Raw genomic sequence first — 17,858 nt, 5'->3', positions numbered from 1 at the left:
CCCAAACGTTGATACTTGCTGATTAACCGGTTGGAAAATATTCTCACCGTCACATCCACAACAGGAACCTGACATTTTTCAGTCTGAAACTCATTCCACACTGATGACATAAAAAAAAAGTTCTCTAATGAGTGTTTGCTCATACTTGAAGGTTACTTTATATCTGAAACTCTTTCCACAGAGATCCTATATGAACGACTTTCTCGAGTGTGAGTTTTCAAGTGCATGTTAAAGTTTCCTTTTCGGTTGAAACTTTGTCCACACTGTTGGCAGGTGAAAGGCTTCTCTCCAGTGTGAATCACCATGTGCCTTTTAAAGTTTCCTTTCATAGTAAAACTTATTCCACACTCATCGCAGGTGTAAGGGCTCTCTCCAGTGTGAACTACCATGTGCATGTCAAGGTTTCCTTTTCGGTTGAAACTCTTACCACACTGTTTGCAAGTGAAAGGCTTCTCTCCAGTATGAACTCTCATGTGGACGTCCAGGTTTCCATGTTGACTGAAACTCTTTCCACACAGAGGGCATTTGTAGGGTTTCTCTCCAGAATGAGATCTCATGTGGACTTTAAGGTCTCCATGTTGATCAAAACTCTTTCCACATTGTTTGCAGGTGTAAGGGTTCTCTGCAGTGTGAACTTTCATGTGGACTTCAAGGCTTCCATGTTGACTGAAACTCTTTCTACACTGAGGGCATGTGTAGGGTTTCTCTCTAGAGTGAGATCTCATGTGGACTTTGAGGTTTCCATGTTGAGCAAAACCCTTTCCATGCTGTTTGCAGGTGTAGGGCTTCTCTCCAATGTGAATGCTCACATGGTTTTTAAGGTTTCCTTTTCGGTTGAATCGTTTTCCACACTGTTGGCAGGCGTATGGCTTCTTTCCCATGTGAACTTCCATGTGGACTTCAAGGTTTTTATGCTGACTGAAACTCTTTCCACACAGTTGGCAGGGGTAATGCTGCCCTTTATTGTGAATCCCCATGTGGTTATTAAGGTGTCCTTTTTGTCTGAATCTCTTTCCACACTGTAGGCAGATGCATGGCTTATTTCCCTTGTGATCTTCCATGTGGACTTTAAGGTCATGAAGTTGATCAAAACTCTTTCCACAATGATAGCAGGTGTAACCCTTCTCTTTATTGTGAATGCTCATGTGACTGTTAAGGCTTCCTTTTCGAGTGAATGTGTCTCCACAGTGTTGGCAGATGAAATAACTTTTAGTTTCTGTCTTTTGAGCTTTTTCTTGTGATTTAGTCTTTTCAGTCTGTGAGCAACTAAAAGATTTTTCTTCAGTTGTGAAACCATGACGATCATATTGATCTTTCTCTTCCATTTCATTCAGTACTTGATTCTCCTCTTTCAGCGCCATCAGGTCTAAGGCAAACAAGACAAATAAAAGTTAACCCCAGTTTAATGGCACAAAGCAACAAACATTAAAACATGTAAAGAATTAAAACCAACATACAACTAGATCCTATACCCACTTGAAAAAGGTGTTAAACGTGTAGTGGCTGAGGAAATGCCAAGGGTCTGCGGAATTTGCATAGCGTATCTCCGCCCCACGCCGGGGGTATATAAGGAAGTACGCCGGCAACATGCAGATATGTTTTCGCTTCGGAGCCAAGAGTTTTCTTCACTCCTACAAGCCATTCTGTATCATCTTCACTCTACGAGACGAGCGGCTCTTCAGTGTGACGGCGTGTTCCAGCGAGATCGCATTGCCTGCTGCTGATCTGTGCAGTGATCTGCCGACAGTGAGTGTGTTTCTCCCTGGGCGCTTCAGCACACTGCTGAGCTTTTCCTCTCTCTAAAAGAGCTGCACGCGGCACGTCTTTTTCAAGACGGTTCGCCCGTGTATTACTGGATGTGGGCGCGTGACTCATCTGTTTAACGGTTGCGAGCGCTGTTTTGCGCGTTGGGCTTAATCACGCTCGGCAGCGCTCGTGGATGAGTCATGTTTTCATTGCGGGAACATGACCATCGCGATGTTTATAGATCGAGACTCAATGATCTCAGTGTGGGTAGAGTCCCCTCTGCCACACCCCAATCTATCTCTTCCTACGGGATACTTTGGCTGGTGGCCACACGTCCCCCTCCACATCGCGAACCGTGGGGCTTCCGTGTGTGCCTGGTTCCTCTCGGGGACCCAGTGTTTCATTCGGGGCTCCAGCAGATTTTGTCATGTCACTCACAGCATCACAAGGCGGGCTTGATTCTCTGGAAATGAGGATTCGACTGCGTTGCCTCCCTCAGGAGTGTCAGCGTTAGTCGAGTCAGATCCAGAGCTGATGTCCATGCTTTCCCGGGCAGCTGAAAGCATCGGTTGGACTGGCGCCGCCCTCCCCCCGAGCGCTGTAGGCTTTCCCAGATGTGCATCAGGACGCTTCCGGCCCGCGGGAGTCCACGTGACTTTTCGCGGCCTGCGGGCGTCCTCCGCCTTCGCTGCCCTTGATCGTGAGGCGATCTTGGTCTGTATGTTCTCTGTCACTATTGTGACACAGGCATGCAGTCCTGTGTGTCGCCCTCACCTTCGAGGCAGTGCTGACTCGGGAGTTCTGTCGGAACCGGCCGCAGTGGAACGCTAGTCCTTCCCTGGCCAACACTGACAGAACGCGGAAACTCGACCACGCCCCCTTGCTGGGACGCTATGCCTCCCATGCCCGGCCTGGTCGTTCCGCCGCGCACACTACTGACCTCGCTCTCGGGCGACATCGCCCCCCATGTCCCAGGCTGGGCTCTTCGGCGGGGTGGCTTCGGCCACCAGAAGCAGACTCAGGTCCGTCTGCACTGATGGTCATCCATCCGTGTGGTCTCCTTAGTCTGCTGCCCGCCAAGGCCACCTCCATGCGGCTCCTCCCCTCGGGCCTTCACCGGCCCTGAGCAGGAGTAGGTCGCAGGAGGGCGGCGCTGCCCGTCTCCGACCCTTAGACTGCCACGCCTGCCTAAGCAGCACCCTTGAGACGGGCAGCTTGGTCGGCGGTGTGGTTGAGGGTTGCGCCCAACAGTCTTCGATCACTCCAGAAGCAGACTGAGGCTTCTGCACTGACGGTCATCCGTCCGTGTGGTCTCCTTAGTCTGCTTCCCGCCGACGCTGACTCCATGCGGCTTCTCCCTCGAGCCTTCACCGGCCCGAGCATGAGGAGGTCGCTGGAGGCTGGCACCGCCTGTCTCTGCCCCTTAGCCGGCTAACACCTGGCTAAGCAGCACTCCTGAGACGGGCAGCTTGGAGTTAGGGCTCAGTTCTTTCAGGAGCTGGTAGCAGGACCACTCCTTCCCCCGGTGGAGGGCTGGGGGAGAATCTCGTTCAAAAAGAACTGATGCTCTTTCTCTGAGCCCCAAGAGGCTGTGGATGACAGCACGCGTTGCCCACAGGCCACGCTCCTCTCATCCCCCTCTGTCGCCAGACCCCTGCCAGAGCACGCCCCCGTGGGGCGCTGGTCCTCCCCTGGCCTCCTCTGGCAGGATGCGGCTAATGACCGTGCCCCCGCACAGGGCCGCAATGCCACCCTCGCCTGGGCCGGTCATTCCGCCTCGCTGCACCACCGATGGTACGTCTGTGGTTCGTATGACCCCGCTGGTGCACTTTCTGGAGGCCTGGCTAGAGCTTCCCAGACTGTCCCGCTGGGTCGCGGGAACCATCAGGCTCGGCTACGCGATTCAGTTCGCGCGGTCTCCTCCCCGCTTCAGGGGAGTCCGCTTCACTGTGGTCGGTGGCAATGCCCCTGTCATGAGAGCGGAGGTCGCCACCCTACTGGGGCGGCAGTGGCTCAGTGGTTCATGTGGATTGTCTACAAACCGGAAGGTTGGTGATTCAATCCCCGGTTCCACCTGACCAAGTGTCGAGGTGTCCTTGAGCAAGACACCTAACCCCAGTTGCTCCCGACGAGCTGGATCGCCTTGCATGGCTGACACCGCCGTCGGTGTATGAATGAGTGAGTGAATGGGTGAATGTGAGGCAATATTGTAAAGCGCTTTGGTGGCCATTGGGTCTTTGAAAGCGCTATATAAATGCAGTCCATTTACCATTTACCATTTACTGGCGAAGGGTGCGATCGAGACTGTCCCTCCAGCCGAAATGAAGTCCGGCTTCTACAGCCCTTACTTCATTGTACCGAAGAAATCCGGTGGGTTACGGCCAATCCTCGACCTGCGCGTCTTAAACCGCTCCCTTCACAGGCTGCCGTTCAAGATGCTCACGGCCAAACGCATCCTCCAGTGCGTGCGGCCGCAGGATTGGTTTGCAGCGATCGACCTGAAGGACGCCTACTTCCATGTCTCCATCTTACCTCGACACAGACCGTTCCTACGGTTTGCTTTCGAGGGGCAGGCATACCAGTACGCGGTTCTCCCATTCGGGCTAGCCCTGTCTCCTCGCGTCTTCACGAAAGTCGTCGAGGCAGCCCTTGGTCCCCTCCGGGAACACGGGGTTCGCATCCTGAACTATCTCGACGACTGGCTGATCCTAGCTCACTCTCAAGATCAGGTTTGCGAACACAGGGACCTAGTGCTCCGGCACCTAGCTCGTCTGGGCCTTCGGGTCAACTGCGAGAAGAGCAAACTCTGCCCCGTGCAGAGGATCTCTTTTCTCGGTATGGAGATCAACTCGGTCGCCATGTGCGCGCAGCTTACGAACGAGCGCGCACAGTCACTGCTGACTTGTCTTCGCCAATTCGAGGACAAGAGTGCGGTTCCACTGAAACTATTTCAGAGGCTCCTGGGGCATATGGCATCCGCAGCCGCAGTAACACGCCGCTCGGGTTGCTTCATATGAGACCCCTTCAGCTTTGGCTTCGCGATCGAGTCCCGAGGTGGGCATGGCAACACAGCACGCTCCAAGTCCCAGTGACTCCAGCCTGCCGTCAGACCTTCACCCCGTGGTCGAACCTCAGTTTTCTACGGGCCGGAGTGCCCTTAGAACGAGTTTCTCGGCATGTTGTTGTATCAACAGATGCCTCCACCAAGGGCTGGGGCGCCATGTGCAATGGACATGCTGCCGCGGGCTCCTGACAGGACCCCAGCGCCTTTGGCATGTCAATTGCCTCGAGTTGCTGGCTGTATGTCTCGCCCTGCACCGCTTCCGTGCGTTGCTCAAGGGTCAGCACGTACTAGTCCGATCAGACAATACCGCGACAGTAGCGTACATCAACCATCAAGGTGGTCTGCGCTCCCGCCGTATGTCGCAACTCGCTCGCCACCTCCTCATATGGAGTCAGAAGCATCTGAGGTCACTTCGAGCCATTTATATCCCGGGAGACCTGAACGAGGCGGCCGACGAGCTGTCTCGGCTTCGGCCTCTCGCTGGAGAATGGAGACTCCATCCCCAGTCGGTCCAGCTGATTTGGGAGTTCGGGGACGCACAGGTATACCTGTTTGCCTCCCACGACTCGTCCCACTGCGACCTGTATTATTCCCTGACCGAGGGCACGCTCGGCACGGATGCACTGGCGCACAGCTGGCCGCGGGGCCTATGCAAGTATGCGTTTCCCCCAGTGAGCCTCCTTGCGCAGACCTTGCGCAAGATCAGGGAGGACGAGGAGCAGGTCATTTTGGTTGCCCCGTATTGGCACAACCGGACCTGGTTCTCAGAACTGGTACTGCTCGCGACAGCACCTCCCTGGCCAATTCCCCTGAGGAAGGACCTGCTTTCTCAGGGACGGAGCACCCTATGGCACCCTCGTCCCGATCTTTGGAACCTCCATGTGTGGCTCCTAGACGGGACGAGGCAGGTTTGAGTACCCTACCACCAGCGGTGGTGGCTACCATCACTTCCGCTAGAGCATCGTCCACGAGACATGCCTACGCGTTGAAGTGGAACCTCTTTGTCAACTGGTGTTCTTCAAAACATCAAGAACCCACGAAATGTCCGATCAGTGTCGTGCTTTCCTTCCTGCAAGAAGGGTTGGAGCGAAGGCTGTCTCCCTCCACCCTGAAAGTGTATGTTGCCGCCATTGCCGCACATCACGACGCAGTTGATGGTAAGTCTCTGGGAAAGCACGACCTGATCATCAGGTTCCTGAGGGGAGCGAGGAGACTGAATCCTCCTTGTCCTCCCCTCGTACCCTCTTGGGACCTCTCAGTGGTTTTGACTGCCCTGCAGAGTGCTCCCTTTGAGCCTCTGCAATCAGTGGAGCTTAAGTTCCTGTCAATGAAGACAGCGCTCCTGGTTGCATTGGCCTCCATCAAGAGGGTAGGGGACCTGCAGGCATTTTCGGTTGACGAAGCGTGCCTGGAATTCGGGCCGGCTAACCCTCACGTGATCCTGAGACCCCGGCCTGGATATGTGCCCAAGGTTCCTACCACTCCCTTTCGAGACCAGGTAGTGAACCTGCAAGCGCTGCCCTTGGAAGAGGCAGACCCAGCCTTGGCACTGCTCTGTCCAGTACGCGCCCTCCGTGCTTACGTAGACAGAACGCGGTGTTTCAGGACCTCAGACCAGCTCTTAGTCTGTTATGGTGGGAAGCTGAAGGGAAAGGATCTCTCCAAGCAAAGGTTGTCCCACTGGATAGTGGACGCCATTGCTTTGGCATATCAGCAGCAAGGTCGACCATGCCCCCTTGGTGTGACGGTCCACTCCACTCGGAGTGTGGCATCCTCTTGGGCTCTAGCGCATGGCGCCTCGCTAACAGACATTTGTAGAGCTGCAGGCTGGGCGACACCCAAAACATTCGCGAGATGGAGCCAGTTTCTTCTCATGTACTCGCTTCAACTAGCCGGTACTAGATTCTGCTCAGGTGTCTTCGCTTGCTCGCCATTCCTCTCCACGGACGGGATACGTGCGATATTTTCCTCAGGTGAGCCTCATAAGCCCTGAGTCTCCTCCAGCACTGTTGACGTCAACGCCAGAGTTATGCCACCGGCAGCTTTCGCGCTTGGCTAGGTGCCTCCATGTGCATGGTTCCCCCTCTGGGCGACTCCCACATGTGTATTTCCACTGTAAGCCTCTCTGAGCATGTGTCTTTCCCTCGGCAAGCCACTTTGCCACCCCTAGGGTTGAAATATTCCACCTGCGGCTGGACACCCCAGTGTTACTCCATATGCAGCCCCTCGGGGTCATATGTGTATTCCAAGTCCCCCCCTTAGGGCTGGGCATAATTGCATATTTCCTCTGAGATTTGCTTCCCAGTGTACCTTGGTATTCCTGTGTTAAGTAGGACTCCTTCGTCCGTGCTAGTCTCACGATAGGGAGCTCAGACTTACGCAGGGCACTGGAAGACAGCCGAGGTGGCGTGATTAGACTGGGGACCCCATTCGTCGTCATCCGACGTAACTCGGAGTGACCACGAAAGGGAACGTCTCGGTTACGTATGTAACCCTCGTTCCCTGAGTAGGGAACGGAGACGTTACGTCTCCCTGCCACTTCCGCTGTACCGCTGGGAACGCCTGAGTTCAGTCTCGGCTCCTCAGCGAAGACATATCTGCATGTTGCCGGGGTACTTCCTCATATACCCCCGGCGTGGGGCGGAGATACGCTATGCAAATTCCGCAGACCCATGGCATTTCATTGCCATTGGCTCGTTTTATATACTCGAAGATGACAGGCTTTCTAAGCGAAACCCCATTCGTCGTCATCCGACGTAACGTCTCCGTTCCCTACTCAGGGAACGAGGGTAACATACGAGACGTTAATCTATAGATCTACCTGTTGAGCCACTCGTGATCGACTAGTTACGCTTTCGGTGAGGGGGTTTAAGAGCGCCCAGCTCTGTCTGTGGAATTTTCGACATTTTCTCACATATGCGAGACTACTTCACAAGCCATTCCAGGCGCATTTTCCCCCGCATTTCTCCCCGGCTTCAGGTATGTATGCTTTGAGTATTTATTGAGTATATTTATTAAGTATATGCTTGAGTATTTATGCTCTTAAACTCTATAACGTTTGCTTATTCGTTTTATGCGAGTTGTTATATTAAAGGCATTTCGAGAGCTTTGTGAACATAATTTGTGACCCTGGACCACAAAACCAGACAGATGTATAAACTTGATTTACCAATTGTTCAAGTTGTTCATTTATGTTCACGATTGTGCTGCATTCACTTACAAAAATAAATGTTTTATATATTTACTAGGGGTGGGAATCTTTGACCATCTCACGATTCGATTCGATTCCGATTCTTGAGGCCACGAGTCGATTCAAAATCGATTTTCGATTCAAAAAGAATTTCGATTCAAAACAATTCGATTTTATTCATAATGATTTCTAATCAGGTTTCTGATCATGATCTACTCTCATCTGCTTTGCAATACAGAATGACAAACGGAGACATTAAAGTGTCTTTTTCACATTTATTAAGTTCAATTCTCAGGGAAGTGCCTTTTATCAAAAACATTGAAAAAATATTTTTACTTGGTACTTTTAAAGCAAAGTATTTATGATGACCCATAACGAACTTACTTCCAATACTTCCTATATTAATTGTATTAATAAAACAAATGGAAGTGATTTGGCAAGTATTAATAAAACAAATGGAAGTGATTTGGCAAGTCAACTGTAAGGTTACATTTGCCAGCATATGTCCCAACATTGCTGAGAACCAACAGGAAAATAAATGTGTGCCTGTACTAGCAGCATACTTGTAGTAAATTAATACAAACTTCAGCATATTCTGAATCTCTAGCATTTAATAATAGACTTCTAACCAACATTCTCTTGTAATTTCCAATGAGCAATATAATCCTTCAGACAAAAAAACAAACATTTTGCTGTAGCAAATTCACAAACAGTTTTCGTTCAAAAATATAGAATTATGTACCAGAAGCTATCATATAATGCTTGTGGACTTAAGCATATTCTGAATAATTAGTAACATACAAAGTCGCTCTTGACTTATACACAACTAAATAATAAAGAGTTATGACTTGAAATGTTTGCTGTATACCACAATCAAAAATAGCAAAGAAAGTGAATGAACATCTGCAGAGAGTAACTTACAGTCAAAATGTAACTTTTTGTGACTGGCATTGCACATATTGCATACAGATCAGATCGGTTTACACAGCATATTGATGTGAAAACTAAACAATACAGAAATTAGCTCTCATACAAAAAAATACTAAATAGATCACAATGAAATTGCCAATGTTCCATACGTTAGCTTTTAACGAAGACATTCTCTGGTGCCGTTCGGATTTGGCGCTCAGCCATCATGCGTCTGTTATGTGCGCGTCTCTGTTATGTGCACGCCACAGACTGTCCGCGCACTGCACGTCCGCTTCAGAGTTCCGCCTTTTGCGTTCCTTCAATGTTACGTTATTATATTTTTTTTTATTTTTTTTTTAGAAAATCGATTTTTGACATTTGTGAATTGATTCAGAATCGTCCACGTCCCGAATCGCGATTCATCTAAGAATCGATTTTTTTCCCCACCCCTAATATTTACGGTAGGAAATTTATAAAATATCTTCATGGAACATGATCTTTACTTAATATCCTAATGATTTTTGGCATAAAAGAAAAATATATAATTTTTACCCATATGATGTATTGTTGGCTATTGCCACAAATATCCGTGCGGCTCATGACTGGTTTTGTGGTCCAGGGTCACGTTTTAGTAAGGGCTATATACATGCTGTAATTGATACATTAGTGTAGATGTATTAAACATGATCATTTAAATTCCTGAAGGTTTCAACTATGCCCCGCAATAAGGCAAGGCCAGGAGAAAAGAGGAGTAAAGACTTTTTTTTTTTTTTTTACTGAAAGATCAGCCACAGCAAAAAAGAGCCGCACAACAGACAGAAGAGCAACAGACAGGACAGACCGAACGACAGACAGAACAGTGACAGACAGAACAGCAACAGACAGAACAGCGACAGATAGATTTGCTTGTTGCCGATTCTGATTCAGAACAAAGACAGACAGAAAACCACCAACAGCAGCAGCCCGAGCAGAGGTCGAAGATTAGAGCCTTGTGTGGAGCTGCAACATATAGATGCACATTCAAGAATGAGTGGACCACAAAATGGCCATTCATCACTAAAGGTAGCCTCAGCACACATTACTGGTGTTCTGTATGTCGTGTGGAAAACACATGTTGCCACCAGGGTGTTTCAGATATTTTGCGACATGTTAAGAGCAAGGGCCACCAGGAAAAAGAACAAGCCATTGAATCCACCACTACGATTGACAGATTTTCAATGTCCGCTCCCTCAGTTGGTGGGATGTCAGACCAAGAGGCTAAGGTATACTATGTGTCATGGATGGTCCTGTCAAGGTTCAAGAATTTTGTGTAATATACTGTTCTGTCATGGTTGATAGTTTTGACTAATTTACCACCTTGTTCTGTTTCACAGTCAGATTTTCTTAGTTTTATCTCCATCTTAATTGCCCATTGTGTTCACCTGTGCCCTGTTGGCTCTGGTGTCTATTTAAACTCACTTTTTTTCTTACAGACAAGAAGGGCTGAGGTTAAAATGACAGCAACATTAGTTCAGCACAATGTGCCACTTGCGTTGACTGACCACCTGGGCGCTCTTCTGAAGGAGTGTTTCAAGGATTCCAAAACAGCCTAGGAGTACAAGTGTGCCAGAACCAAGAGTTCATGTATAGTTAACGAAGCACTGGAACCACATTTCATGAGTGAGTTGGTGGTACAAATGAGGGAAGGGCCATACACCCTCATTACAGATGGATCCAATGACACAGGTATTTCCCAAACTATTGGACATGATGATGTTTTTCTCCTTCTCCATAATAATCAGGCATGATATAGTTTTTTAATCATGTATATAAGAAGATGGAAAGCTTTATATGCTTACATGCTGTCATTGCAGGAGTAGAGAAGATGAACCCCCTAACTGTCCGGATGTTTATGAAAGATAAGGTTGTCCACGGCTTCCTGGGGATGTGTACTACTAGCGGAACAAGGTGTGGGACAGCATACATCATCTTCAGCAAGATAAATGCCACCTTAGCAGAAAAGGCTATCCCATGGCAAAACTGTGTTGGTCTCTCTGTGGACAATGCTGCTGTGAACATAGGTTCAAAGATTTCCATCGCCTCCAGAATCCTGAAAGAACACTCCAGTATTTACGTTCATGGTTGCCCCCATGTCATATAGTCCACAACACCACTAAAAGAGCTGGGATGGGATTTTTGGATGTGAGTATAGGCCTAATTGTACTTTACATACAACTTTATTTTTGTCTAACTGAATGTTTACGGTCTGATTCATATATTGCAGGTGTCCAAATTTGATCTGGAGAACTTGGTAGTTGATGTTGGCTACTGGTTCAAGGGTAGCACAAACCGAAAGGGGTACTTGACAGGCGTTCTCTGACCCCATGACGGAGGTGTACCTACTTTTCTTCCAGGCCACATACCAGTATTCACCTCATTCAACCTTCTGCTCCAGAGAGAACAGTCCTCAATATTTTTGTTACATGATGAGGTACAATGGGAGAGTGGGATATGCTTCTGCCGGTGGGTTTTTTTTTTTTTTTTTTTTTTTTTGCTGCTGCTTCTGGGAGCTTATGGAAATTTCACCCACTGTTTTACACCTGTAAATGTCTGTGTTGTAGATGATGAACTTCATTCGCAAGCTGTGTGCCAAGTTCATGGTGCCTACAGCGCTGCAGGAAGACAAACAATTCTTGCTTTTTAAAGAAAAGGCAAACCATTTGCCAGGTCAGTGTTTGATCATTAACTATCATTATATTTAATACTTCTAATTTTACAAGTGATGTGATCAGACTACAGGGGAACCCCATGTCATGCTTTGCCTTGTACCTAGCCTTAGCCTGGTAAAGTTGTCCTAGTTTTTTTGGCTAACCAGAAGCTCAGCGTTAAAGGATCCATCCATTGATCCACAGCTTCCATTTACACTGACCTTCTGGTTAGCCCAAAAACATTGGACTTCATGCCTAGTTCAGCATGATCAGCATGGCACAGCATTTCTGTTAACATGATTTGTTGTATCTGTGACAGGAACAAAGCTGAATATTGGATTCACCACCAGGGTGAAGCTCAACAAGCTACTGGATGATGCAGACATCACGCCAGAACAGATGGAGCAATTCCATGAAGCTGCCTTGGCGTTTCTGACCTATGCTGTGGACTATGCTCTAAAAAAGCTGCCCCTACAAGAGCCACTGCTCAAGCACGCGAAGTTCGTTGATTTTCGGCAGAGGTTGGAATGCGGCGTAGAAGATGCCCTTTACTTTGTTGAGAGGTTAGGTTATTTTTTCAGCAATTTATGCTTGTTATCTGAGATTAAATGCCCTGAATTTAATACAAAGGCATTAACACCAGAATTTTGACTCTAAGCACATGAGCCATCCTCTAAGTGGCTTCTTTTTTTTAAAGATCTTATTTGCTCCTTTTGGTTGATGACTATATATATATATATAAACTGCTTTCTTAAACTACGTTTCCCAACCTGCTCCCCTACCATGGGCCTCAGGAGTATAACCAACTCAGTGACGAGTTCCTGGAATACCAGACTATGCCAATACCACCCCTGCAGGTCCCAGAGAAAATTGAGATGGAGAGCTTCTGGGCTGAAATGGCTACCCGAAAACATAAGGTAAGAATTATTCTTTACCAAGAACACAGTGGAAATTGTTTTCTTTATTTTTTTGGGTAAAAGTATGCTGTAGGTTGATGTTAATCAATTTGTTCCATTTAGACAAAATCATGCATCTATAGTGCTTTAAAATTATGTGTGTCTATAGGATATACTGTATATACAAAGCATCATATAGATGCATGCATTTTGTCTTAATAGACAGAATTAATTACAATACTACTTGAGAGCTTATTTCCACTGTGTTCTTGGCTCATTCTTCACAGGTGACAGGTGTAGGCCTGTTCCCGAGGCTTGCCACCATAGCAAAGATTGTCCTGGTGCTACCCCATTCAAATGCTGATGCGGAGAGAGTGTTTTCTGTCTCAACAAGACAAAGACCAGGAACAGCCTTGCCCTGGATGGCACCCTGTCATCAATAATTACAATAAAAATGGCTGGCCTGGAGCCCTATTTAGTTTTGAAGGATTAGAATTTATGTAAATCAGTGGTTCTCATTCTTTAGAATTTCAGTGGTCCTAGTAGATCCCTTTGGTAGACCAATGTTAATTTAACTTTGGGACCCTGGTCCCTACACTGAGAACCTCTCTCTCTCTGTGTGTGTGCGTGTGTGTGTGTGTGTGTGTGTGTGTGTGTGTGTGTGTGTGTGTGTGTGTGTGTGATGATTTTTAGGGGTTCAAGCATGAAATGCTGAAACCCTATTGTAATTGTACTGATTTTTATTATTAGGGGTTCAAGCACGAAGTGCTGAAACCCTATTGTAATTGTGCTGATTTTTATTAGGGGTTCAAGCACGAAGTGCTGAAACCCTATTGTAATTGTCCTGATTTTTATTATTATTTTTCTTCTGCTGTAAAACGCATCGTGCAGCCCAAACCGTAAGAGCTGGAACCTTGAAACTTTGCCAGATGGTAGTACAAAAATCGAGGAGAGGTTATCAAATTATGACCCCGATTGGCCCATAGGTGGCGCTATAGCAACCAAAAGCGCGAAACTGCTCAGAACTCCTAGACCGTATGTCGTAGACTCAAGTGTCTTATATCATTGGAAAGCTGGACGCCTGACGAACAAAACGTATATCTCCGATTTCATTTCCGCCATGATGGATTTTCCGCCATTTTGAATTTTGTCAAAAACCTATTTTTGCGAACTAGTCCCTGGTTTTTCACCCGATCGGAACCAAACCAGTGCAGAAATGTTCTCTAGAAACTGAAGATCAATAATTATCGAAAAAAAGTCGAAATTTCGATTCACGGACGCTAAGGGGCGCCAAAACGTACGTTGTGGGAGGGGCCTATTTTACTAAAATGGCTATAACTCCAGAAGTAAATGAGGTATCTTCACTAAACTCGGTACACATATGTATGAGCTCAATATGAGGTAACAGTAAAAAAATCGCGGCGATTTGCCACATGGTGGCGCTATAATATGAAAAAAACATAAAACAGGCTATAACCACCTGACCGTTAGTCCGATTGACTTGAAAATTCGTATGCAGTGTCTTGGTCCAAGGTGCCATGTATGTCTATGAGGACATTGGCGTATCTCAAAAAACATGGCCGCCATCGGCCAATGAAATTTGAGCACCTATTAGACAAGGTTTACGGAGGCTGATCGGAACAAAACTCGGTAGGCATGTTCGACTCATGGCCCTAGAGGTCTGTAAGAATTTTGAAAGAAATCGGCCACTAGTTGGCGCTAACGAGTTTAATGGCTCTGTAATCACGTGGTGTTACACTTATTGTCACAAAATGCATACCATTTGATAGATCTCCTCTTGTTGAACAACTTTGCCTCAAGAACCATTGCTGTCAATCAAACCGTTCATTAAATATTCGTAATTATGTTAAAAACCTACTTTTGCGAACTAGTCCCTGGTTTTTCGCCCAATCAGAACCAAACCAGTCTAGGACAATTCTATGGACTCTCTAGGTCAATAATTATCAAAAAAAAGTTGAACTTTTGCATTTTTCTCATGGGTATATTGGGTCATAAAGAAAATGGGCGTGGCAAAATGCACTCAAAAGCCTATAAAACCTAAACGAAAACACAGAACTTCACAAAAATGTATGCGCATATTTGTCATAACATGCTAAAGAAGCCTGGAAATTTGTATGGAGATCGGACCAAAGGTGGCGCTATAACTGTTAAAACACTTTAAAACCATATATTTCCTATGGTAAATTGCCTGTATTGGCTGTGAATGGTCTTTTTCTATGAAAAATTCCATAGGAAATAATTTGATCAAAATGAAATAATTTTCATATAATAATGTTCATGACTCTTAATAAGCATGAAACATTTCAGACAGATCAGACAAAATTTGCCTCTATAACAGTCAAAAAGGTAAAAATTATATAACATGTCATTAAGCCAATAAGTGGTATTTTACTGCTTTTATTCATGCCTGGTGTAAAAATTATGACTAGTACTATTATACAAAAGTTGAGAGTACAGGACATTAGGAACTTTAGACACAGAGATATTTCTTATAAAATAAAGCAGAGAGACAATCCTTGAGAGACCAGTGCATTCTTAGTATATTAGCTCTTCTATAACAGTTTAAATTGAGTCGTGTCGATCTGTTCTGGACAAATTATATTTTACAATCAGTTCTTTTTTTTTTTCTTTACTTGATGCACTCGATTACACCACTGGGCAATAACACACGATTCATCCAATCACTGATTGTGCTGCTGTGACTGACACCCCTGAGAGCCAACAGAAGCGGCATATTCATAAGGCCCGCCCACAGGTCGCGCAGGCGCTGCCGCTGTCAGCATAAACAGAGAATCAGATGAGAACAGATCAAATGAGACACGGAGCATTTCTCCAGAAACTCCTTGCACTAAATGATAATCATAATCTATCGAGAACTGTGATTGTGTGCACTTGTAAACTTTGGATGCTTCGGCCTGGAGTGTTGTCGTCAGAGAGAGGTGAAGTGGAAATCGGAGTAAAGATTTAGTGGATCCCAGAGCGGTAATCTTTATTGAATACCGGTAGTCTTTTTTTTATTGAATATGTGATGCAATCTCGTTTTGGTGAGTGACATTTTTTTAATCATATGTTATCTTATGAAAGATATGTCAATTTCAGAAATGATTTGATATGAGCTGAGTGTAGGCCGCACAGCGCGAGCTGAACTAATTAGCCGTAGGCTAAAGCTATCACGTATAACAATGATCATGTGTCATGAGTTGAGACAATGGGTCTTATTCATGAAACACGAGCAGAACGAATTTTTGTGTAAATCGTGTGTAAAGTGGTTCTGACGTAAATTTTCGGATTCATTAAAATGTTCGTATTTTCCAAACGTTAGTTGGTACGAAAGAGATCTACACCTGCTCCCAGCCTCGCGTAAATAGTGCGTTTAACATCCGAACGTTTTGCTCATTAATAAGGCTGCATTTTAATTCACCTTAATCGTGTACATATTTACACAGCATTTTGAAAAAATATTAGGTAACACTTTACAATACGGGTGCACTAATCTGCATTAATTCATATTTAACTAATGCACAGATAATCATGTGTTAATGTATAACTCATGAAGAACTAAACCATTAATTAATGATTACTGCATCAGCAACTAATAAAGATTCTAAATGATTAATAGATTAAGTAATATATGAATTGTTATTAATTAAATGTGTCAATGTATTAATTAATTAATAACTTATTTTATTAACTAAAAGTGTAAATGAATGCGTTAATTACCACAGTTGGTCAAAGCAATGTACTTCAACTTCCAGTTGTCTGCTTTAATTAATTATTAACTAATGATTTGCAAATGCATCATTATGTTATGACTTTACTTGTTGAGGCACATGACTATTAACTAATTGTTAAGTAATATGCCATTTATGGGTTTTGACAGTTTGCACATGCAGTGAATGTAATGTTGGTGAATGTGTGTGAAGGATGGGGTGAGTTGGGCTGCACACAAATATCAGCACACCAGAATCTGAACTCCTGAAGCTGTTATACTGTGTTTACACTGGACGAGACCAGCTGTCTACACCTGGACATGACAGACCATCGCAAGTCCATTAGTCCTTCGTAACAGAACTAGCACAAGAGCTCAGAGTACGTCAGTAATAGAGTGTGGCATCGGTTTACTGACTGGGTTTTGTCGTGTAGTGTCGCGACGCATCCAGTGTAGTATCACTGACTATAATGGACGTTCTATTGTCTTTGTCCAGTCTAGACACAGTGTTATGAACTAGCAGCGCTCAACCGCATGTTCTCAGTGTATGTTAACCTGACAGTCCTGTGCCATGAACAACAAAGTTCATCGGACTCAGTGAAATCTTGGTTGTACATGGTTGGAAATTGAAATCCATGGCTTAGTGTGGATGTCAAAACCAAAATGGCATATTACTTAACAATTAGTTAATAGTCATGTGCCTCAACAAGTAAAGTCATAACATAATGATGCATTTGCAAATCATTAGTTAATGATTAATTAAAGCAGACAACTGGAAGTTGAAGTACATTGCCTTGACCAATTGTGGTAATTAACGCATTGATTTAGACTTTTAGTTAATAAAATAAGTTATTAATGAATTAATACATTATGACACATTTAATTAATAACAATTCATATATTACTTTATATTAATCATTTAGAATCTTCATGATGCAGTAATCATTAATTAATGGTTTAGTTCTTCATGAGTCATACATTAACACATGATTATCTGTGCATTAGTTAAGCATGAATTAATGGTTATTAGTGCACCTGTATTGTAAAGTGTTACCAAATATTATATATAGTAATTACATACGGTTTTTCTTTTTACTTTTATTACGACAGCCAGTAATTACGAGAGCCATCTATGCAAACGGAACAAAAGTCCGCAAGTTTTTTTTATTTAATTTTTTTATTCAAGCTGTTTATTCTTTTACAAGTCCGCAAGTCACAAATAATGCAGTCAAGCTTCATGTCAAACCATTTTCTTTTCACTTCTGGGACTGTTCGATTAACAGATGAAACTCCATTAACTGCATCTATGCTGCCAAGCTTCCTTTTTTTTAGGCCTGATACGCCACTATGTACGCTTGAAAACAAAATGTGGCGTTTTGAATGAACTTCTGATAATAAACTTCAATTTCTGCATCTGAGAAATTTCTCTTCTTCATTCGTTTTTGAGAAGACAAGTTGAAATCCTTCGTTTGGTGTCATAATATGATGCCCATATAGCCTATAGTTTTCAGTCGGTTTTAATGGGCGGGATTTATGGTAATTTAGAGAATGAGCGTGCACACGCGTCCCATTTACAACTGATTGGAATTCATTAACACACACATTTCACTATCACATCTGACGTTTACGAAGTATT

The 17,858-nt window shown here is 45.1% G+C and overlaps 1 protein-coding gene across 3 annotated transcripts in view; it reads right to left on the bottom strand.

The window, feature by feature from the left end:
• The window catches only part of LOC311289703 (uncharacterized protein), a 57,962-nt gene that overhangs the window by 24,457 nt on the left and 15,647 nt on the right, over nt 1–17,858 (bottom strand). For 2 of the 3 annotated variants that reach the window (XM_084407930.1, XM_084407931.1), the window contains one exon: nt 428–1,366. In XM_084407930.1, the coding sequence (XP_084264056.1) occupies nt 428–1,366 (939 nt within the window). Of the gene's footprint in view, nt 1–427; nt 1,367–10,747; nt 13,119–17,858 lie in introns of those variants that run through there. The other variant, XM_084407929.1, reaches the window with a different exon arrangement.

This window comes from Rutilus rutilus (assembly GCF_951802725.1).
Source record: "Rutilus rutilus genome assembly, chromosome: 4".
Classification (NCBI taxonomy): domain Eukaryota; kingdom Metazoa; phylum Chordata; class Actinopteri; order Cypriniformes; family Leuciscidae; genus Rutilus; species Rutilus rutilus.
Note: the sequence above shows the minus strand (reverse complement) of the source record. Positions and strands in the feature narration are given on the sequence as shown.